Source organism: Miniopterus schreibersii, assembly GCF_964146895.1.
Source record: "Miniopterus schreibersii genome assembly, chromosome: 4".
In the NCBI taxonomy this organism is placed as follows: domain Eukaryota; kingdom Metazoa; phylum Chordata; class Mammalia; order Chiroptera; family Miniopteridae; genus Miniopterus; species Miniopterus schreibersii.
In genome coordinates, this window is record NC_138105.1 from 20119248 (window position 1) to 20142006 (window position 22759).

Here is a 22759-nt window from a genome sequence, read left to right on the forward strand (position 1 = left end):
ACAATTTACCAAGTAAAGCCATCTGGACCTGGGCTTTTTTTTGTTGGAAATTTTTAAATTACTAATTCAATGTCTTTACTTTTTTGTAGGTATAGTCAGAATTTCTGTTTCTTCTTGAGTCAGTTTCAGTACTTTTTGTCTTTTTAGGAATTTGCCCATGTAATCTAAGTTTTCTCATTTATTTGCATATAGTTGTTCATAGTATTCCCTTATGGTCCTTTTATTATTTCTTTAAGGTTGGTAGTAATGTCCTCTCTTTCATTTCTGATTTTAGTAATTTGAGTCTTCTCTCTTTTTTCTTGGTCAGTATAGCTAAAAGGTTTATCAATTTTGTTGATTTTTTCAAAGAACCAACTTTTGATTCTGTTGTTTTTCTGTTCTTACTTTAAGTTTTGCTCTAAACTTTCTTATTTCCTTCCTTCTGCTTGCTTTAGATTTAGTTTTTTCTTTGGTTGAAGGTTAGCTCATTGACTTGAGATCTTTCTTCTTTATTATAGGCATTTATTCACAGCTATACATTTTTATCTAGACACTGTTTTAGCTGCATATTGTAAGTTTTGGTTTGTTGGGTCTTCATTTTCATTTATCTCAAAGAGTATTTTTTAATTTCCATTGTGATCTTTGTTGACCCACTGATTATTTAGTAGTTTGTTTAATTTCCACATATTTGTGAATTTTCCAGATTTTTTTTTTCTCTTATTAATTGCTAATTATTCCATTGTGGCAGAGAACATATTTTGTCTGATTTCAGTACTTTAAATTGTATTGAGCCCAGCCGGGCGTGGCTCAGTGGTTAAGCATCGACCTAGGATCCAGGCGATCAGGGTTCAATTCCCAATTAGGGCACATGCCTGGGTTGCAGGCTGCAGCCAGTCAATGACTCTCTCATCATTGATGTTTCTATCTCTCTCTCCCTCTCCTCTCCTCTCTCTGAAATCAATAAAGATATATTTAAAATAAATAAATAAATAAATAAATAAATAAATAGTATTGAGGCACCCGGCCGATGTGGCTTAGCAGTTGAGCATTGACCTATGATCCAGGAGATCATGGTTTGATTCCTGGTCAGGGCACACACCTGGGTTGCAGGCTCGATCCCCCAGTAAGGTGCGTGCAGGAGGCAGCCGATCAATGACTCTCTCATCATTGATGTTTCTGTCTCTCTCTCTCTTCCTCTCCCTTCCTCTCTCTGAAATCAATGAAGATATTAAAAAAAACCCAAAAAGTATATTGAGGCTTATTTAATGACCTGGCATATGGTCTATCCTGGAGAATGTTCCACATATATTTGAGAAGAATGTATATTTTTTTCTTGTTGGGTACAATGTTCTATTGATGTCTGTTAGGTCTAGTTGTTTTATAGTATTGCTTCAATTAGTTTTGGAGCTGATAGTACCAAATTAAATGTGGCCATTCTTGATCTTGCCATTCTCACCAGAATCTCTGCATTTGTTGTTCCTTCTGCCTGGAACATTAGTTCATCCCCTAGGCAACACATAATTTTCTCGTCATTTCAGCCTCATTTTTCCACATGTGGCCTTTCCAACCCTAATATTTTTCTATATTATTAATCTTTATTTTTTACTTAATGCATTTATCACTATATATAAATATAGAGTATATTTATTTGTCTGTCTCTTCTGTTCTCCTATTCACTGCTATGTCACCTAGTAGGTGCTCAAAAGTTGTTAAGCAGATGCCCAGCTGGGCATGGCTCAGCAGTTGAACACCGACCTAGGATCCAGGAGATCGGGGTTCTATTCCCTTTCAGGGCACATCCCTGGTTTGCGGCCTTGATCCCCGGTTGGGGGCATGCAGGAGGCAGCCGATCAATGACTCATCATTGAGAGTCATTCCACTCTCTCTTTCCTTCTCCCTCTCTGAAATCAGTAAAGATTAAAAAAAAAAAAAGTTGTTGAGTGAATATGGAAGTAAGAGCAGGGGTCTTGACTGGAAATAGAAATTTGAGAGCATAGAGGAGAAATTTAAATTTATGGGTTGAAAAAAAATCACCTATGGCAAGAGTGAAGAGATAAAAAAAGGACCAGGACCGCCCTAGTGGCGTGGCTGAGTGGCTAGAGCACCCCCACCCCACCCTGCACTGAAGGGTCATGGGTTCCATTTCTGGTCAAAGGCACATACCTGGGTTGCAGGTTCAATACCCTGCCCCAGTCAGGGGGCGCATGTGGGGCGCATGCAGGAGGCAATCAATCGATGTGTCTTTCTCACATTGATGTTTCTCTCTTTCTCGCTCGCTCTCCTCCTCTCTCCCTCCCTTCCACTCTCTCTAAAAATCAGTGGAGCCCTGGCCAGTTTGGCTTAGTGATTGGAGCATTGGCTCGCAGACTGAAAGGTTCTGGGTTTGATTCCGGCCAGGGGCACATACATACCTCGGTTGCAGGTGCAATCCCAGCCCTGTTTGGGATGCGTGCTGGAGGCAACCAGTTGATATCTCCCTCCATCTCTCTCCCTCTCCCTCTCTCTCTCTCTTTCTTTCTCTTTCTCTCTCCGAGGAATCAATGGAAAAAATATCCTCTGGTGAGAATTAACAACAGCAACAAAAAAGGACCAGGACCTAACCCTGATGAATGCAGCATCTATTGGAAATCCGATAGGTGATGAGGCCCAACAAAAACTGAGAAGGAGCAACAGAGAAGTAGAAGCATCACCCTTTTGAATATAAGGGTTCCCAAATTAGAACTAAACTAAAAAACTAGGGGGTTTTGCCATTGAAACCAAGGAAGAAGGGATTAGCCAACTCAGTAGAAGCCTCTGTGAGGTTCAGAAAGGTATATGGGTAAAGAAGTGACTGTTAGATGTGGCAACATGAAGATTGTTGATGACCTTGAGAAGAGGTATAGAGTGGTGCAGACAGTAGTGGGCCTTTGTGTGCTGAGGAGTGTATAGGCCATGAGGAAATGGTGATGACTTCTCAGTATACAAAATACCCTTCCTTAAAAAAAAAATCTAAATATATTTGGCTATTTTATAAGATAAGTATATGATAGTGTAGAAAATGCAAATAAAAAAAGTTCTTGCAAATGTCCATAAACTTGATGTATATTCTTCTAGAAACTTTTCTATGCTATTTTTTTCCCTTTATTAAAGTGATATTACAAAGTATTTTTCTTACCTATTTAATGATATCATGAGCTTACTTTCATGTTAATGAAATTAATCTACAGCATACTTTTTTTTTTTCCCCAAATTTTTTTTTTTAAATATATCTTTATTGATTTCAGAGAGAGGAAAGGAGAGGGAGAGAGAGATACAAACATCAATGATGAGAGAATCACTGATCGGCTGCCTCCTGCATGCCCCCGACTGGGGCTCAAGCCCACAGCCTAGGCATGTGCCCTGACTGGGAATTGAACCCCAATCGCCTGGATCCTAGGTCGATGCTCAACCGCTGAGCTACGCCCACCTGGGCTACAGCATACTTTCCATTGTATAATAGTAATCTATAATATCTGGTATATGATTTGTTTAACCAATACCATTATTAAACATTTAATTTATTAGTAATTTTTTCTATCATAAACATGCTAAAATATCCATCCTTATAGTCAAATTTTTTGTGAATATCTTTATTTCCTTAGGAAAACAGGTAGAATTATTAGAACAAAGGATATGCAATTTTTTAATGATTGTCCACTTCTTCCATCCCGTTTTTTAAACTTTTAACATGAGAATTGAAGGTATAGGGAATCTTGTCATTTTCAGGGCTTAGGTCTAAAGAAGACAGTCTTTCTCTCTGACATTAATACCACTCAGATGCTGGAGGAAGCTTCTAACCACGGGTACCTGGCTGGTGATTTCTCCAAGGTGAGTGTGGGTGTACCGTTTCTATATTTCAGTGAGTCATTTTGGGTCTGAATCTTTTCTTCTCTGCGTTTAGAGCACACTAGATATAATTATGCATTCTTACCAAGTACACTGTGATAATCTGAAGGTCTGTAGTGATGGATATAGATCCTAACCAAGGGTGGGGAACGTCTGGCCAGTGGGCTGTAATCATTTGGTTTGGCTCTGCCAAGGCAGCTGCAGACAGGACTCAAAATTCAATAAATCTAGGAGCTTTTTCCATAGCTAATTTATAAGTTGATAATTTTGTATGACCCACAAATGATGTTATAAATATCCAAGCGGCCCTTGGCAGAAAAATGTTCCCCAGCCCTGCCTAAGCCTTTCCAGTGAAAAAGTATTCCTATTCATTCTAGGAAAATCCAGAACAGTGGGGAAATTATGAGGCTTATTATCTTTTTACTTATTTTAAAAATATATTTTTTAATTATATAAATAATACTCGGTCATTAGGCCCTGGCCAGGTAGCTGAGTTGATTAGAGCATCATCTCGATATTCCAAGGCCATGGGTTCAATCTCTTGTCAAGACACATACAAAAAGCAATCAGTGAACACACAACTAAGTGGAACAACAAATAGACATCTCTTTCTCTCTCTCTTTCTCAAATCAATTTTTAAAAAGTTTAAATTATATAAATAATACTTGGTCATTACAGAAAAGGTAGAAAATGAAATCTACTCCATATCTTTTTTCTTTTTTTTCCAGACACCAAAAACAAAGTAGCTTTTATTTATTTGGAATGAACAAATCAAAACCACAAGATAGCAGTTAAGAAATATGTTTCTTCAAAACAAATCAAACAAACATTTTCAGTTGTTTAACTACCAAGTTATTAAGAAGATCTCCCTTTGAATCTGTGTTCTTGTTTTTGTTGTTGTTATTGTTTACTAGCAAACATTATTCCATTAGCCACACAAAACTAATCTCAGTAGATGAAAAGGGACATTTGAAGGCTATCCCTTTTATTACCACTTCTTTAGCTTAATGAAACATTTCCATTTTTGTCATGTAGGCTACTCTTTTTTTTATAAATATATCTTTATTGATTTCAGAGAGAGGAAAGGAGAGGGAGAGAGAGAGATAGACACATGAATGATGAGAGAGTCATTGACTGCACACCCCCTACTGGGGGTGGAACCTGCAACCCAGGCATGTGCCCTGACCGGGAATCAAACCTCAATCTCTTAGACCCTAGGTCGATGCTCATCCGCTGAGGCATGCCGGCCAGGCTTGTAGGCTACTCTAAATCACCATCTTCCTTTCTTTTATTGAATATAAACATTAGAAATAGAACAACTAATTAGTTACATGTGTTACAGTTTTGGAAAAATGTACAAATTAACAAATTTTTATGTTCATATGAAATGGAAGGTTAATTTATTTTCTGTAAATTTTAAGCTTCTGAATGTGGGAATACTTTACTGTCATATTATAATAGGTGATGTAGGTATCATGTACTGTATTGTTTTACCCAATACAAAAGTCAAGGCTACCAATCAACCAAAGAACTAATTGATCTTTAGAAATCCCAAACAGAAAAATGTCAAAACATTTTTTAAAATCTTAGAGGCATTTTTTTTTCCCATATTTATCTCTATGTAGCAAATTAGTTGCTCAGATTTTGTTCTTATTTTTGTTTTGTTCTAATTTTGTCATTTTTTGTTTTTGTTTTCCCCTAAGAAAAGCCATGGTACAGGAAATTTGTTAGGCTCTGAGCAGATTACTCTCTTTAAACTATTATTTATTTATTTATTAATTTTAGAGAGAAAAAGGAAGGAGGAGCAAGCGAGAGAAAAACATCAATTTGTTGCTCCGCTTATTTATGCATTCACTGATTGCTTCTTGCACGTGCCCTGACTGAGGATGAACCTGCAACCTTGGTTAAGCTTAGCGATCCTGCCAGGGCACTAGTGAATTCTGTTGATACAAAGAATGAACTCACATCTGAAAATCATAGTCTGCTAATGACATTGGTTAGAAATATTAAAGTTTTTTGCCCTAGCTGGTTTTGCTCAATGGTTAGAGTGTTGGCCTGCGGACTGAAGGGTCCCAGGTTCCATTCCGGCCAAGGGAATGTACCTCGGTTGGAGACTTTATCCCCAGTCAGGGCACATGCAGGAGGCAACCAATCACGTGTCTCTCTCACATTGATGCTTCTCTCTCATTCTCTCTGAAAAGCAACTCTGAAATATCCTCAGGTGAGGATTTAAAAAAAAAAAGAAATATTAAAGGTTTTTTTGCCCTTTTTTAGTTACTAAATTAGTCTTGGTTTTTATAACTTTTTCGTTTTCTTTTTTTTAATTTTTTTTTTAATACATCTTTATTGATTTCAAAGAGAGGAAAGGAGAGGGAGAGAGAGAGACAGAAACATCAATGAGGAGAGTCATTGATCAAGCCCACAACCGGGCATGTGCCCTGACCGGGAATCGAACCCCGATCTCCTGGATCCTAGGCCGACGCTTAACCGCTGAGCCACACCCGGTCGGGCTTAATTTTTTTTAAAAAAATACATTTTTATTGATTTCAGAAAGAGGAAGGGAGAGGGAAAGATAGAAACATCAATGATGAGAGAAAGTCATTGATCAGCTGCCTCCTGCACGCCCCCTACTGGGAATTGAGCCCGAAATCTGGGCATGTGCCCTGACTGGGAATCGATGCTCAACCACTGAGCCACGTCGGCCAGGGTTCTTTTTCCTTTTCTTTTTTGTTTTTGTTGTTTTGTTTTGTTTTAATCCTTACCCAAGGATATTCTTTCCATTGTTTTTCAGAGAGCGTGGGAGGGGGAGAGAGAGAGGGAGAAACATTGATGTGAGAGAGACACATTGAATGGTTGCCTCCCACATGCACCCCAACCACGGCCAGGGAGCAAGCTTGCAACCAAGGTACATGCCCTTGGCTGGAATCGAACCCTGGACTCTTCAGTTCCCAGGCCTATGCTCTAATCACTGAGCCAAACTGGCTAGGGCGGCTTCTTTTTCTTTTTTAATTTTTTTATTGAATTTATTGGGGTGACATTGGTTAAAATTATATAGGTTTCAGGTATACAATTCTATAATACAGTAACTGTATATTATATTGTATGTTCACCACCCCAAGTCAATTCCCCTTCCATCACCATTTATCCCCACTTTACCCTCTTCTGCATCCCCTCAACCTCTTTTCTGTCTGGTAATCACCATAGTATTGTCTGTGTCTATGAGGTTTTTAAATTTTTTATTTGTTTTTTGTTTAATCCCTTCACCTTTTCACCCAGCGCCCCCTCCCCTTCCCTCTGACAGCTGTCAGTCTGTTCCCTGTATCTGAGTCTGTTTCTATTTTGTTTGTTAGTTTGTGTTTTTCATTAGGTTCCACATATAAGTGAAATCATATGGTACTTGTCTTTCTCTAGACTGGCTTATTTCACTTAGCATAATACTCTAAAAGGATGGAAAAAGATATTTCATGCAAATGGAAATGGAAAAAAAAAGCTGGGGTAGCAATATTTATATCTTACAAAATAGACTATAAAACAAAGTTATACTAAGAGACAAAGAACACTACATAATGATAAAGGGAGCAATCCAACAAGAGGATATAATCCTTGTAAACATTTATGTATCCAATATAGGAGCACCTAAATATGTAAAGCAAATCTTTTTCTTTTTTTAAAATATGTCTATTGATTTCAGAGAGAGGAAGGGAGTGGGAGAGAGAGAGAAACATCAATGATGAGAGAGAGTCATTGATCAGCTGCCTCCTGCATGCCCCCCACCAGGGATCGAACCTGCAACCTGGGCATATGCCCTGACCAGGAATCGGACCGTGACCTCCTGATCCTAGGTCAATGCTCAACCGCTGAGCCAGGCCCAGCTGGGCTGTAAAGCAAATCTTGTTGGACATAAAGGGAGAGATTGACAGTAGTACAGTCATAGTAGGGGATTTTAATACCACATTGACATCAATAGATAGATCTTCCAGACAGAAAATCAGCAAGGAAACAGTGGTCTACCCCAAATCTTATCAGTCAGAGTGTGAGTGCTTTTAACATCTTGGTGTATATCCCTCCAGACTTTTTTCTATGTGTTTTCACAAACACACATGTACATACACACATACATTTTTTGGTTTTCCACAAAAACTGTTTATACTGTTTTGTGATCTGTTGGGGTTCTTTTTCCTCATTTATTAAATCAGGAACATTTTTGCATGTTAATAAAGAGTTCTGCTTCATCATTTTATCATTTTTAAATGCACAGTATTTTATTTTTTTGGCAACCCATAATTTCTTGATAAATCTCTTCTTCTAGAATATTGTATAATTTTTGCTTGTGAAGTATATACCAAGATGAACATAGTTGTAGCTAAATCTAATACTTTATACACATTCTTAATTAGTTTCTTAGAATCAGTTCTTAGATATAGAACTGCTGTCGTTTTTAGAAATGGAATGCACATTATAGAGACCATTGTGTTTTGTATTTTTTTTTAAGGCATCTGGCATCGGGAGGTTTAAAGGTCATTTGGAAAAAGGACAACATATGGGTGTTTGATCTCAAATTTGTGTATAGAAATCTTGCTGTTATTTTAGCTCTTTGGTATTTCTAGGTATGTGCGCTGCCAACCGTGTCAGGGAGACACCAAGATCTGAAGTACATCAACCCAGAAACAGTAAGCAGATTTCTGGAGATGGTAACTGGTTACATAAGCTACCATCTGGTGTGTTCTGTCCCTAAAATCCCCACTTCCAATTGTATTTCTTTCACCGTGTTCACTAACAGATTCCTTATGCAACTGAAGCTGTATTAAAGGACTTACTTTTATCCCCTTCTTCTGTCACCTTAATTAAACAAATGATATATAATTTTTATGAAAGGAAGAAGGCAAAAAAGGAGGGAAGGAAAGAAAGGAAAATTAAAGAAGAAAAAAACACCCAAAAGGAAAAATTTGAGTGACCTTACATCCTGGTTTACATGTTATAATTTCATTTATGCCTACTAGTACAGGGTGATTATTAACACTGTTCTTTCACTCTAAAAAGTGTCCCAGTTTGTGCAATAATAATTTGGTCACTCTACTCATAATCTTGCCACCAGAGACAACTACTAGTAATATTTTCCTATGGCCTTCCAAATTTTACTCTGGCATATGCTTTATAAAAATAGGATTATGATGAACATGTAGTGTTATAATTAGCTTAGTAAGACATTGTAAACATCTTTCTATATCAAAAAAGATTTGCTCTGTTGCCCTTTTAATGGCTCTATAATATTCTCTTATACGGACATGTAATTTATTTAACCAAACCCCTATTATTGAATATTTATTTGGAAACCTAAAACAGTGCTAAGATGAATATTATTGTGTCACATTTTGTGTACTTTTCTGTTTACTTAAGATGTTAGAAAAGAAATTGCTGAGTCGAAGTGTAATTACATTTATTTTTATATGTATTTACAAAGTTCCCTCTAGAAAGGTTGAACCAATTTATACTCCTACAACTTAAGTGCCCTCCTCTGGGTGTCAAACTTTTTCTTCTATATTCTTCTCTATAAGACTTGCTTTCTTCCTTTATATTGGAGGGTGGGGTACCATTTCCCATCTCTTTTTGCAAATCTGGATCTCCAGCTGCTACCTGTGCCTCTGCAGAAGTCTTTGTGTGTTTTCTGAGAGACTGATTCCCTGCCTTAAGATGAGTAGCTTCAGTATGGTTTTCCCTGGTATCCTGGCAATATCAGCTATTTTGGTTCTCTAAAGTGGCCACTTCCTATTCCATCCTCTTATGTGGGGTGGGGCTGAACCATTGCCACATTTCAAAATAGGGGGACTTTGGAGGCTGGGCATACAGTGGAATCCTGGGTGACTAAAGGGAGTGTAAATCAGAATCTGTGTGACTGGCTCTTTTCTCCTTCAGAGGGACAGTGAGCAGGGTATTCAGTCATAATTTCTGTGCAGGTGGCTGCCTTACTGTTGGGGAAATTCCAGGGTCTGATTGAGAAGTTTTATATCATCGATTGCCGTTATCCATATGAGTACCTGGGAGGACACATCCAGGTGAGGTTACATGGGGACATTAGCAGGGGAAAGGTTGGAGACAGCTCTTTTTAAGAAGAGTCTGTGGACAAAGGGTCCTGTGAACTCTAGAACCAGGGCAGATATACATGTGGAGGACATCAAAGCTCTAAGTCTTCATTACTATTCTAATTCTGTATACCTTGAGCAATTTACTTTCCCCTTCCCTCCTAGACCAATCTCTTTCTTTTATGTAGGAGCCAAGGACTCTTATATGGAAATGAAAGCATTAATCCAAGGAATGAGAATCACTTTACAAACATTTACTGCGCATAGACATGCCTCACAATGATCCTACACTGCAGGCACTTTAGTTCTATGAGCATTTATTGAGCAACTACTACATACCAAGCTCTATGCCAGGCCCTGGGGGTAGACACAGAAATACGATTAGGTCTCTTTGAAAGTGTTTATAGTCTAGCCTTCCTGGCCCAAATTTCCCAAGGTGGTATGGTATCCCAAGTATTTCTAAGTGTTGGCACTCTCCATGGGCCCTTGAAGAAATACTTACTAAAATTTTTCTACAGGGAGCCTTAAACTTGTACAGTCAGGAAGAACTGTATAACTTCTTTCTGAAGACGCCTATTGTCCCTTTGGATACCCAGAAAAGAATAATCATTGTGTTCCACTGTGAATTCTCCTCAGAGAGGGGCCCTCGAATGTGAGTGTCTATAAGGGGTAGGGCAGGGAATGGAAATTGAGCTTGAGTTGGGACTCACAGGGAACCTTCGCAGACTGAATGAGTGAATGCTCTGTACAGTTCAAAGAATGGTAGGGAGGTGTAAGAAGGGGGTTTCTACAATTCAAAAGTTTGGAGCTCTAAAGGAAAATGGATTGGGAATTAGTTAGGCATCAGTGAAGAAAAGAAAGAATGGTGCTACTTAGACCTTATTTTGCAAAAATAATGAGATCTGGAAGTCCTTATGGGGTTAGCAATAGTCTATTCTCTCTCCCCTTCCCCATTGAGTGGCCCATGGAATCCTGACCTTGTTTCTTTTCACCCCACCTATCTCTGGGTTTTCTATAAAGGTGCCGCTCTCTGAGAGAAGAGGACAGGGCCCTGAACCAGTATCCTGCATTGTACTACCCAGAGCTGTATATCCTCAAAGGGGGCTACAGAGACTTCTTTCCAGAATATATGGTAAAGGGTGGGCAATGGGGGAGCAAGCCCAGACTTGGGGAAGCCAACTTTAGCATGCAACTCCCAGGGCCTGCAAGGCCCTCTGAGAAGAAACTGCTGCTCTTTAGTCCTTAGCAACCTCTCTATTATGCTGGGTAGGCACAGTTCAGGAACCTAGAGGATCCTTTACTCTGTCCCTGACCTTTCAGGTGCTGTGCGAACCGCAGAGCTATTGCCCTATGCATCACCAGGACCATAAGGCGGAGCTGCTGAGGTGTCGAAGCCAGAGCAAAGCATGGGAAGGGGAGCGGCAACTGCAGGAGCAGATTGCCTTACTGGTGAAGGATGTGAACCCATGATAATAGATCAGCTGCTGGCTGCCTAGGAATCACCAAAAGACACTGTAGAAACCCTGGGCAGAAAGAGGCCATATCTTCTATGTGGCTAAACTGCAAACAACAGGCTGCCAAACTGATGCAATACTAGGCCTGGGCATTGGTTAGATTTCAGTAGAGCTGCTGGCTGATGGTGAAGTCCTGGAGCTGGCTCTATGAGGTGTAGCCTTGGGTTGTACTGCCATGTGTGTTGCTTCAGAGAGTGTTTGCATTCTCTTTCTAATTGTCTCTTCTCACAAGCCAGCCAGTTCTTTCTCCCTCTGAGCTTCTGGCTGTGCAAAGGAGTTGCCCACCTTCTTTCTCTGTATTTTCCTTCTTTGTTTCCCTCTCTTCTCTTTTTCTTAGATGGAAAAATAAACATTGTAGAATGAGAGATATGATTGTGAACTTAATCTGCTCCTAGAAGATTTATATGAGGAAGCGATCACCAAATTAGACTCCTTCAGACATAAAGGTATAACCATCCCTAATTCAGAGCTTAGACCAGAGTGCTTTTCTCTAGATTGACTAGTGGTTCTCAAAGTTTGGACCCTGGACCATCAGTATCATCTGAACTTGTTTGAAATACAAAATTACAGGCCCCACTCCAGACCTGCCTACTAAATCAGAACCTCTGAGGTTAGGTCCTAGAAATCTGAATTTTAAAAATCTCCCTTGTAGGTGATTCTGATGCACGCCAAGAGTTGAAATCCACTGCTGTGGAATTAATAACCTTTTAAAGTGCATTCTTAAGCAATATTGTAGGCTTTCCTTTCCTAAAGACCTTTCCATGGTATGAGTTAATGAAAGTGTGTCCCAGACTCGGCCCTCTGGTATCTAGGCTCAGAAAACCAGATGAGTGGCATTCTCTACAGCAAGTGATAGGTTCATTTTGGCTCTAAAGGTTCCTTGTGTACAGCCTCAATGGAGTTTTGACTTTTTCCATTTCCCAAACTCTCCACTCCACAGCTCACAAATAAAGTTTAGTTTTAAGGTGGCTGAAAGTAGAGATTTGCGCTATATTTCTTTCATTTGTGGAATAAGAGAAAATAAAGTACCAAGCAAGATCAGTTAGACTTAAAGAAGACCTTTTATTTTATTGATTTCAGAGAGAAACATCGATTTGTTGTTCCACTTTTTTATGCATTCATTGGTTGATTCTCGTATGTACCCTGACCAAGGAAATCCACAACCTTGACACATTGGGACAATGCTCTCACCAACTGAGCTACCCAGCCAGGGCAAAGAAGACCTTTTAACTGCATTCTTCATTCTTTTCTTTTTTTTTTTTAATCCTCACCTGAGGATATTTTTTCATTGCTTTTAGATAGAGTGGAAGGGAGGGAGGGACAAACAGACAGACATTGATGTGAGAGAGACACATCCATTGGTTGCCTCAACAGGTACATACCCTTGACCAAGAATCTAACCCCAGACCTGACGTTTTTGTCTACTTAATGAGATACAGCCCTATTTGGCCTGGGGTGGCAGTGGAATTGACTATAAACATTGTCACTTTCCTGCATTAACCTAGTAGTAGTGCTAGCCCAGGACTAAAAAAGCACAAAGGTCTCTGAAGCCTAGGCTGAGATAGGCTCCCAGGCTCTGGAGCAGGGAAACTTTTTTTAAAAGTAAGCGGGTGGAAGGAAGGACTGGACTGATTTTTGCAAGGTTTTGCAAGTGTTCTCCTGGAGTGTGCCGTGCATGCCTCACAGCAGAGGGCACTGCTGTATTCTCTAAGCCAGCCACTGGAGCCTGCAGCTTCCACTCCTAGCAAATGCCTATCTGGCCAGAGGGAAAATACATCCCTGGTCTCCCTGAGCCCTTGAGCTCACAGCTAGATGACCTGAAGGGGAAAGGAGGGAAAAAAACCTGCTGCCCCACCCCCACACTCTTAAGCCCACCAAGCAAGAACTTTTAGTAGCCCAAGGAGGAAACTGCTTGAAGCACTTCCACTTTCAATTGTGAGGAGGGGCCCCTGACTCATTACCTATCCTAGTGGGTCATTTCCTGATAATTCTCCCCAGAAAGATAGAACCAAGCCCCCACCTGCAAAGAGACCGGTACACATGTGTTCACATTTTCGTAATCTTAACTGGAAATCTTGAGTTGCAAAACAAAAAACCAGGGCTTAATTAGTTATCTATTTTGTGAAGAGTTATGTTTGCCTAGAAGGCAACATTTTCCCACATAGTTTTTAATTTTTATGTATTTAGTTATTTTGTTGATTTTTAGAGAGGGAGAGTGAGAGAGAGAAACATCCACATGAGAATGAAATATGAATCTGCTGCCCCCTCCATGAGACCCAACTGGGGATCGAACCCACAACCCAGGCATGTGCCCTGACTGGGAATTGAGCCAGTGACCTTTCAGTGCATGGGAAAACACCCAACCAACTGAGCCACACCAGCCAGGGCTCCATATAATTTTTTGTAACATTCTCCTACTCTATAGGTACCATGTGATTTGATTCATGTTCTTTTCAGGAACAATAATAGTAGCTAACACATTTCAGGTACTTATTGCATGCAAGATTTTTTTATGAACTTGTGTATATATAAACTAATTTAATTTTCACAATATTTCTGTGAGGCAGGTACTGATTATTATGCACATTTTAGAAATAAAGAAATTAACTTATTTTAAGGTCACACAGCTAGTGAATGGTGGAGTTGGGATTTGAACTCAGTATGGTTCCAGAGTCTGTACCCTTAATGGACTTTGCTGTTACCAAATCCTCATCAAAGAACAATGTGCCTTTCTAGAGCTGGTATTGTATCGTGTGTTAAATATATAAGCCTTAATTGTAGGTTCTTGAGAAGTCAGGGCCATAAGGGTTGTTTGGGCTTTGAAGATGAGGCTAAGAGTAGGCACTGAGACCCCAGCCCACAGACCTCAGCACAAGGCTATTTGGGGATTAGCTCTGCACTGGTATCCTTGCACAACTAGTATTCATTCATCATGAAGTCAAGTAAGAAAGCATGGAAACTTTTTGGCCTAAAATCTGCTTCTGGTTGTCAGCCTCAACCTAGGACCTGGCTGAGCTCTGCCATAAAGAAGAGAGGAGCAGCCGGGCTGGTGTGGCTCTGGTTGAGCTTCGACTTATGCACTGAGGTAGCCGGTTCAATTCCCTGTCAGGGCACATGCCTGGGTTATGGGCTTTATCCCCAGTAGGGGGCGTACAGGAGGCAGCCAATCGATGTTTTCATCTCCCTTTCTCTGAAATCAGTAAAAACATATTTTAAAAATTTTTTAAAAAGTAAGGAGCATTTCTCTTTCCTTCTCTGGAGTATAAAATGGGAAGCTTATAGGATTCTCTTTCAGGCAAGTATTAATGAAACACCAGTTTCTTTAAACATATACATCTGGGGTTGTCAATTCTGAGTACCACAGATATTCAAATATGACACAGTCCCGGCCCTCAAAAAACTGACAAGATAGAAAATGATTCTTTTTGTTCCCTTCCCTGGCTTACTAGTATATTTGGCAAAAGGAAGAACTATATGTAGTCTCTAGCTCCAAAGTAGCAAGTCAGATGGTGGAGGCTGATCAAGTTCACAGATAATTCCGGCATGCCACTTGGGATGATATCACTTTATTCAGTGCTTGCTATGTGTCAGGCATGATGCTAAACCCTTTACTCTATATATACTATTTAATCCTCACAACTGTTATACATACGAAGTAGATACTATTACTAATTTTACAGGTGAAGAAACTAAAGCACAGAAAAATCAGGTGACATGCTCAAGTCACCCAGCATGTGTTGGAAATGTCATTTGAACCCAGGCAGTCTGTAAAGCTTGTGCTCTTAACTATTATTCACTATATTGCTAATATCCTGGGTTAGGGTAGCAGCGGGAATTAAAGCTTATCAGTGAGAGAGGACTTGATAGAAAGCCGAACCAATATTACAAGTGAAAGTGGAGTAAAAGCCCTGGCTGGTTTGGTTGAGTGGTTAGAGCGTCAGCCTGCAGACTGAAAGGTCCCAGGTTTGATTTTGGCCACAGGCACATACCTTGGTTGCAGGCTCTATCCCATGCAGGAAGCAACCAATTGATGTGTCTCTTTCACATTGCTATTTCTCCTCCCCTCCCCCGTTTCTACTCTCTGAAAAGCAATGGAAAAAATATCCACTGGTGAGGATTTAAAAAAAAAAAAAAAAAAAGTGGAGTAAGATACGGGGTCTTTGGACCTTGGAGTCCCAATCAGTGGGTTGCAGTTTCTCCCAGGACAGGGTTTGTGTCTGAATCATTTTTGCACCTGGCACAAAGCTGGACCCATAATCAGCCTCAAAAGACATTATTGAATTGAATGATGGCTGAGTAACATCATCTTTGTAGAAAGGACTGGCTCATTTATCACTATCCACAAGATTCCCAGCGGCAATGCTCCTTATCTAGCAGGTGTTGGCAGTCATAGAGGACATGTTTGTTGGGGAGAGGGTATGCTGGAAGAGCGGTTAATATTAGTCTTGGAGTCATATTTATTTGTAGAGGCTTCCTCAACCCTTTCCTAGCTTTGATTATCAGTCATCATTAAAGGTCCAATGATGTCAAGCTCTCCACCCCCATGCTCCAGGCATCTCATTTACTCTCACAAAAAGCCTGGCCTCTTAGAGGTAGAACTGGGTATTGCTCTTAGCCCATCAGTTTGACCTTGTTGCTGCCTTCCTGTCTGTTCCTTGAGGATAGCATTTAGTAGACACTTTCAGTAGGCACTGGGCAAATGCCTTTTCCCAACCTACCCCAAACTTGTTTTGGCTTTGCTGCTGAAGAAGAGGGACAGCAGAGGTGACACCCCTTGACCACACCACATCTTTGTTAATTTGTAGGTGTCAGCCTTTTCCCAAACACCTGAAATTGTTACCTTTGGCTTTGTGAATTCTGTTCAGAGATTGTTACCAGAGTGGGGTGGAAAAGGGGGGCTATAATAAGCTCCCCAGCTATAGGTTTTCTAACCTTACCGGAGGGGAGGGCTTGGGAAAGATACATTCAATGTAGGGTGGAGCTGAGGGAAAACAGGCCTTGTGCAAAAGCTGAGTAGCCAGATGTTCACTTTCACAGTTCCCTGTAAAACTGGCAGGGCAGATGTAGATTAAAAAGAAGCACAAACTCCACTTAAAGTGCATTACAGCTCAGGAACCAGCTCCCCCTGGGCAGGAGAAGAGAGGAAAGGGCACAAGAGGCCTCATCAGTCTCTTTCCTTATCTAGGGCCACATGTCTCTCTCCTAGCTTTGTGAAGGGTGATTTACACCCCTGGCTGGAATGACTCTCTTTCTGGGCTGATTACATTGGCAAAAGCCCCCCAGAGGCCACAGCAGGATGGCCATATTCAGAAGCAGCAGCCAATAAATCTCAGAGGTTTATATTGCACTTCTCAATACCCTCCCTCCTGGCCCTCTGCCAGGCCGGCTATGGAAGTAAGGAGAGGGCTTGGTTGGAGGGTTAGCGTATGAAACCCTCTACTTCCTTTCATCACCCTCTTTTTCTCTTTTTCTAAGCACTGCTTAGTTGGTCCTTCTGCCTCTATATTTACCTTGCGAGCAGGTGAGAATCGGCCCTAGGCCAATAAGTACGTTGCCTTTATGGATAGAAATCCTGGGCTCTGGACACAGCTGTGTTTCTACCTAGCTGTTTAATCTTGGGAGAGTAGCTTGCTCTCTGAAACGTCATCTGAAAGTGGTGAGGCTCCTAAATGTTCTCTCCAGCCACCATCCTCAGCGATCTTGTCTCTGCTACTTACTCTAAGAGGTTTAACAGCTAAAGGGGCTGAAGGAGTCTAGTCTGGCGAAGGTCCTGGGATCTGGCACCAGATCTGCTTCCAGCTGTCGGGGACCCATCTTTGCAGGATCTTGGGGTTAAAGACAATGACCGAATCTTACCCTTGAAGATACGAGAGAAAAATGAAATCATAGATGTGCAAATTTTAAGAAAAAATATACTGGAAATGCAAGTGCCCTGGTGCTGGTTTGTTCAAGTTTTGTTACAAGATTTCATTTGTGATGGTTGTTCCTTGGTGGTAGTGGGGTGGGGGTGAGAAAGAGTGCTTTTTGGAAAGACATTGGAAACCCCCCGCCCCCCAGATGGTGGGTCTCCAGCGGTAGCTTCTCCAATATCTCAGCCAGGAGCCGACCGCAGGTGGGCGGGCTCAGGTGGAGCATGGTCGTTCACGCCCCTCTCGCTCCCAGGGCACTAGCCCTCCTGCGCCCCCACCCCGGCGCTTTCCGTCCAGTAGAAGAAGCCACGCGTTTGCCAGCTTCGAAGTTGGAGGGCGGCGCCCAGGACCCTAGTGGGAGAGTTGGCGCCCTGCGCTCGGGGAGGGGCGGGAGGAAACTGTGGGAGGCGCCGGCAAGAGGCCCCCGGCGGCGAGAGCTCCGGAGCCCGGAGTGAGGGGAGCGCGGCGCCGGCGCGGGCAGAGCGCCCCGGGCGAGCACCACCGTGCGCACCTCACCATGGCGCGCCCTGCGAACCCGCTACTGGCGCTGTCTGTCGTCCTGCCACTGCTGCTGCTGCCGCCGCCACTGCTGCTGCTCGGAGCTGGTGAGTGTCCTCTGTGCCTACCCGACTCGCTCCGGGCAGGGTGTTAAAGGAGGAGAGAGGAGGGGAGTGTGTAGGCAGAGCCCCGTCGGCACTGCCCGGAGAGGACTCTGACACCGCACCGCCACCTGGTCTGGGGTATCTGTTCCTCCGAGCCTGGGGAACTAGAGCCCGGTGCCAGGAAGGGGCTGGGTTCCATGGCCAATAAAGTGTCTTAACTATTGTAGATGGAGTTGCATGCAATGGCCAGGACACCTAAGCATCTCCTAGCTCTGGTTCTCCCCTTCCTCTTTTGTGGTGCATCTGCACCGGCACAGAACCAGCAGCCAGGCAACTTCCTCAACAGTATCCCTAGCAGGTGGGGAGAACTCCATTTGCTCCACGTGGGCATCATCTCTTCTATCCCCTGTAAGGACTGGGGAAGTGGCCACTAGGTACAGATGAAGAGAAGTTTTTGTAAGAAGTGGCTTCTCACAAGTTAGGGTTGTAAACTGCTGCCAGAACATGCTAATATCATTATTTGTTGTATTGCTGAGAATATTGCTCACCACCAACCTACTCCCCTTAAGGATATACTTTTTGTTACTCTTTTAATTAGAGGAGAAAGTTGCTCTTGGGCAAGATGGCCTTTCCCTGCAATCTGTCAGCACAATGCCTTGCCCTATTATAGATACACAATAGGTGTTCTATGGAATATGTAGTTCAAGACCTGGTTTTAGAGCCATGCCATTGCCCTAAGGAAGGGCAGCCTGGGATCCAATATCTCAGGGAATGGTCCCATGGCCTTTGGGAGTGGGATGGGTGCTTGGAATCTCATCGTGGGGTTCCTGCACAGAGCCTAAGTGGAGGGAATACTCAGTGAGACAAGGACCACACATGGACTGGTGACCTCTGTCCACAAGGTAAGTACTAGAGAAATGCAATCCTGGCCACAAGACAGACAGAGAAGGAAGGAGGGAAAGGATTAGTCTGTCCGAACTGACTCCATCAGTATATCAGGGCAGCAAGACATCACCAATTTGATTTGACTGCCCAGGAAGTTCAACTAACCCTGACAGTACGGCTGCATGTCAGGATCAGGGTAAACACAGGACACCTTACCGCCACCTTCTGTTGAGCTGCAATGCCCCTAAATCCACCACTGCTCAGATTTAGTGAACTATCAGCTAAGGAATTAGAGAGGTTTATTTTATTTTTTTAAAATTTATATTTATTTATTTTTAATGTGTCTTTATTGATTTCAGAGCGAGGAAGGGAGAGGGAGAGAGAGAGAAACATCAGTGATGAGAGAGTCATTGGTCAGCTGCCTCCTGCTCACACCCCCACTGGGGATGGAGCCTGCAACCTGGGCATGTGCCTTGACCGGGAATCCAACTGTAATCTCCTGGATCCTAGGTCGATGCTCAACCTCTGAGCCACGCCTGGCCGGGCTATATTTATTCTTGAAAGTATTACAGATGGCCCCCTCCCCCCCCTTGACCCCTTTCTTCCCATTCCCGCTCCCTCCCCATAGAGAGGTTTACTTTTGAAAATTGTTACAACTCAATATTTAGTCCAGTTAAAGCAATGAGACTTGGACCAGCTACATTTCTTTCAGCAAACACTTACTGGGTACCTACCAGAAGTAACATCTTAAACATTTAGTATTTCTCAGACTTCTTAAGTTTATGTCTCATTTTTTGGACAAAAATTAAGATCTCGTGCCTTTCTTAAATATTTTTTGAAATTTCAAGAGCTGTTTTTTTATCTTCCACATATAAAATTATAAAATAAACTTTTTTGAACTACACATTCCCTTTGAAAATTCTGATATATCCCTAAAAGGGGCCTAACCTCTTTCTCCTTCATCCCCTCCATTGAGAAACTCTGGTTTAACCCAATCCCTTCATCTTACATTTGTGAAACTAAGGTCCAGAAAATGGGTTAAATAATCCTATGCAGGGCTGGGACTAAGGTGAGGTGAGTGAAGGGGGTTCCCAGAAACTCAGTAGTCAAGATAAAGAATATTTCGCCCAGCCGGGCGTGGCTCAGCAGTTGAGCGTCGACCTAGGATCCAGGCGATCGGGGTTCAATTCCCGATCAGGGCACATGCCTGGGTTGTGGGCCGATCCCCAGTTGGGGGCTTGCAAGAAGCAGCCAATCAATGACTCTCTCATCATTGATGTTTCTATGTCTCTCTCCCTCTCCTTTCCTCTCTCTGAAATCAATAAAGATATATATTTTTAAAAAAGATAAAGAATATTTCAATACAATATTTTTAAAAATCAAAATTAATCCCAAAAAATCCATGATGAACAAAATACTGAAAATTTAAATTAAAAGACTAAGAATGTCATGCTGAGGAATATTGGGGGTTGAAGCCAAAGGAAAAATCAGTAATACTAATCCTGTCTTTATGCACTGGATATAACACTGATTCTTAAACTATAAGGTGCATATTACTCTCCAGTGAAACTTGCTAAAATTTGGATTCCCGCCCTGGCCAGGTGGCTCACTTGGTTGAAAAGTCATCCTGTACACCAAAAGGTTGCTGGTTCTATTCCCAGTCAGCACATACCTAGGTGCGGTTTTGATCCCTGGTTGGGCTCATAAGGCAGCAAGCAGTCGATGGTTCTCTCTCACATAGAATTTTCTCCCTCTCTCTCCCTTCCTCTCTAAAAATCATTAAAATTTAGGATGAGAATTAAAGTTTTTTTTTAAATTTGGATTTCCAGGCTTCATCACTAGAGATTCTGAATCAGTAATTCTGGGATCGGGCTCAGAAATCTGCATTTTAATAAGGAATCTAATTGATTTTTTATGTGGTTGGAAGAGGAGGTTGGACTAACTAAACTCTGAGGCCCCTCCTACTTTGGGACTCTGATTATAAGAGGGAAGGGACCCAGAGAAGTTATAGAGGTAGGTCACAGACTGTCTCTGTTATCTGGTTATCTTGACTAGAAGGAGCTCATAAAGAATAGGCACTGGTGACAGAGTAGTGATAAGATAAACTTGGAAGTCTAGATGGGGAGATAATCAGAAATCAAGTGCTATGCAGATAATTGAAGTAATAATGTGTTAGAGCAGCTAGGGGGTTATTTTACATTGATTGGTTGGGAATGGCCTTTCTGAGATGACATTTAAAGTGCAAACTGGCCCTGGCCAGTGTGGCTCAGTTGGTTGATCATCGTCCCATGTACCAAAAGGTTGCTGGTTCAATTCCCAGTCAGGGCACATGCCCGGGGTTGTGGGCTCATTCCCCAGTAGGGGGCAGCCAATCAATGTTTCTCTCACATATCAGTGTTTCTTTCTCTCCCTCTCCCTTCCTCTCTCTCTAAAAATCAATAGAAAATCTTCAGAACTAAAATAAAATAAACTGCAAACTGAATGACCAGAAGGGAACAGCCATGTGAAGAGCAGAGGCAAAAACATTCCAAGCAGAAAGAAAGGCTAGGGCAAAAACCCCAAGGTGGACACAAGCTTGTCTTGTCCAATGGCAACCAGAGAAAAAGGTCAATGTAGATGGAGGGAAGTGGGAGGGGAAAAGAAAACTAGGAGGTGAGGTTAAAGAAGTGGGCAGGGACGGGGTCTTACAAGGCTTTGTAAACCAGGGTACATAAACTAGATCTTAACCTAAGTGCAATGGAAGCAGTTGGAGGGGTCTAAGCAGAGAAATGAGATGATCCTATGTAATTCCAATCAGCATTAGAATTATGTTGCATTTGGGGGTGGGGGTGGGGTGGAGGGAGTCAATGGGGGGAGAAAGGGGCATCTGTTACACTTTCAATAATAAAGATAAATTAAAACATAAATAAAATAAAATAAATCCCTGGCTGATTTTGCTCAGTGGTTAGAGCGTCAGCCCTGGGACTGAAGGCTCCCAGGTTTGATTGTGGCCAAAGACACGTACCTTGGTTGCAGGCTCAATCCAGGCCCCGTCGAGGCGTGTTTGGGAGGCAACCAATCGATGTGTCTCTCTCACATTGATATCTCTCTTTCTCCCACTCTCTCTGAAAAGCAATGGAAAAAATACCCTTGGGTGAAAATAAAAAATAATAAGCCCGGCCGGGCATGGCTCAGAGGTTGAGCATCAACCTAAGATCCAGGGGATCGAGGTTCGATTCCCAGTCAGGGCACATGCCCAGGTGGCGGGCTCAATCCCCAGTCGGGGATGTGCAGGAGGCGGCTGATCAATGACTCTCTCATTATTGATGTTTCAACTCTCTCCCCCTCTCCCTTCCTTTCTCTGAAATCAATAAATATATATATTTTAAAAATAATAATAATAAAATAAATTAAAAGAATTATGTTACATTCATACATGGAATCCTATATAGCAACGAAAATAAGCTATTTACAAGTATACTTAACAGTGTGGGTGAATTTCATAAACATATTGAGCTACAGAAACTAAGATACCAAAAGCACACGCTATATGACTGAAAAACAGGCAAAATTAATCTCTAATGTTAGAAATGAAGATGTTAGCCCTGGCCCGGTGCCTCAGTTGGTCGGAGAGTTATTCCATGCACCAAAGGGTTTCGGGTTTGATTCCCTGTCAGTGCACGTACCCAGGTTGTGGGCTTGATCCCTGGTCAGGGCGTGTGTGGGAGGCAGCTGATTGATGTTTTTCTCTCTCTTTTCTCTCTCTCCCTCTCCCTCTCTCTAAAATCACTTTTAAAAAAACAAAATATATCCTCTGGTGAGGATTTTTTTTAAAAGTTATTAAAAAAAAAAGAAAAGGAAAGAAATGAAGATGCTGGTTTCCTTGGGGGGGCGGGTGACTGGCAGAGGGCTTCTGGGGTGCTGGTAATGTTCTGGTTCTTCACCTG

At 41.9% G+C, this 22759-nt stretch overlaps 1 protein-coding gene across 6 annotated transcripts in view; it reads left to right on the forward strand.

Moving 5' to 3' along the window:
* Positions 1 to 22759, forward strand: part of GFRA3 (GDNF family receptor alpha 3) — a 43462-nt gene that overhangs the window by 7981 nt on the left and 12722 nt on the right. For 2 of the 6 annotated variants that reach the window (XM_081136556.1, XM_081136555.1), the window contains 6 exons: positions 3724 to 3825; positions 8451 to 8513; positions 9798 to 9896; positions 10442 to 10575; positions 10944 to 11055; positions 11244 to 11912. In XM_081136556.1, the coding sequence (XP_080992682.1) occupies positions 3724 to 3825; positions 8451 to 8513; positions 9798 to 9896; positions 10442 to 10575; positions 10944 to 11055; positions 11244 to 11393 (660 nt within the window). In that variant the 3' untranslated portion in view covers positions 11394 to 11912. Of the gene's footprint in view, positions 1 to 3723; positions 3826 to 8450; positions 8514 to 9797; positions 9897 to 10441; positions 10576 to 10943; positions 11056 to 11243; positions 17952 to 22759 lie in introns of those variants that run through there. The other 4 variants (XM_081136557.1, XM_081136559.1, XM_081136560.1 and 1 more) reach the window with 4 other exon arrangements.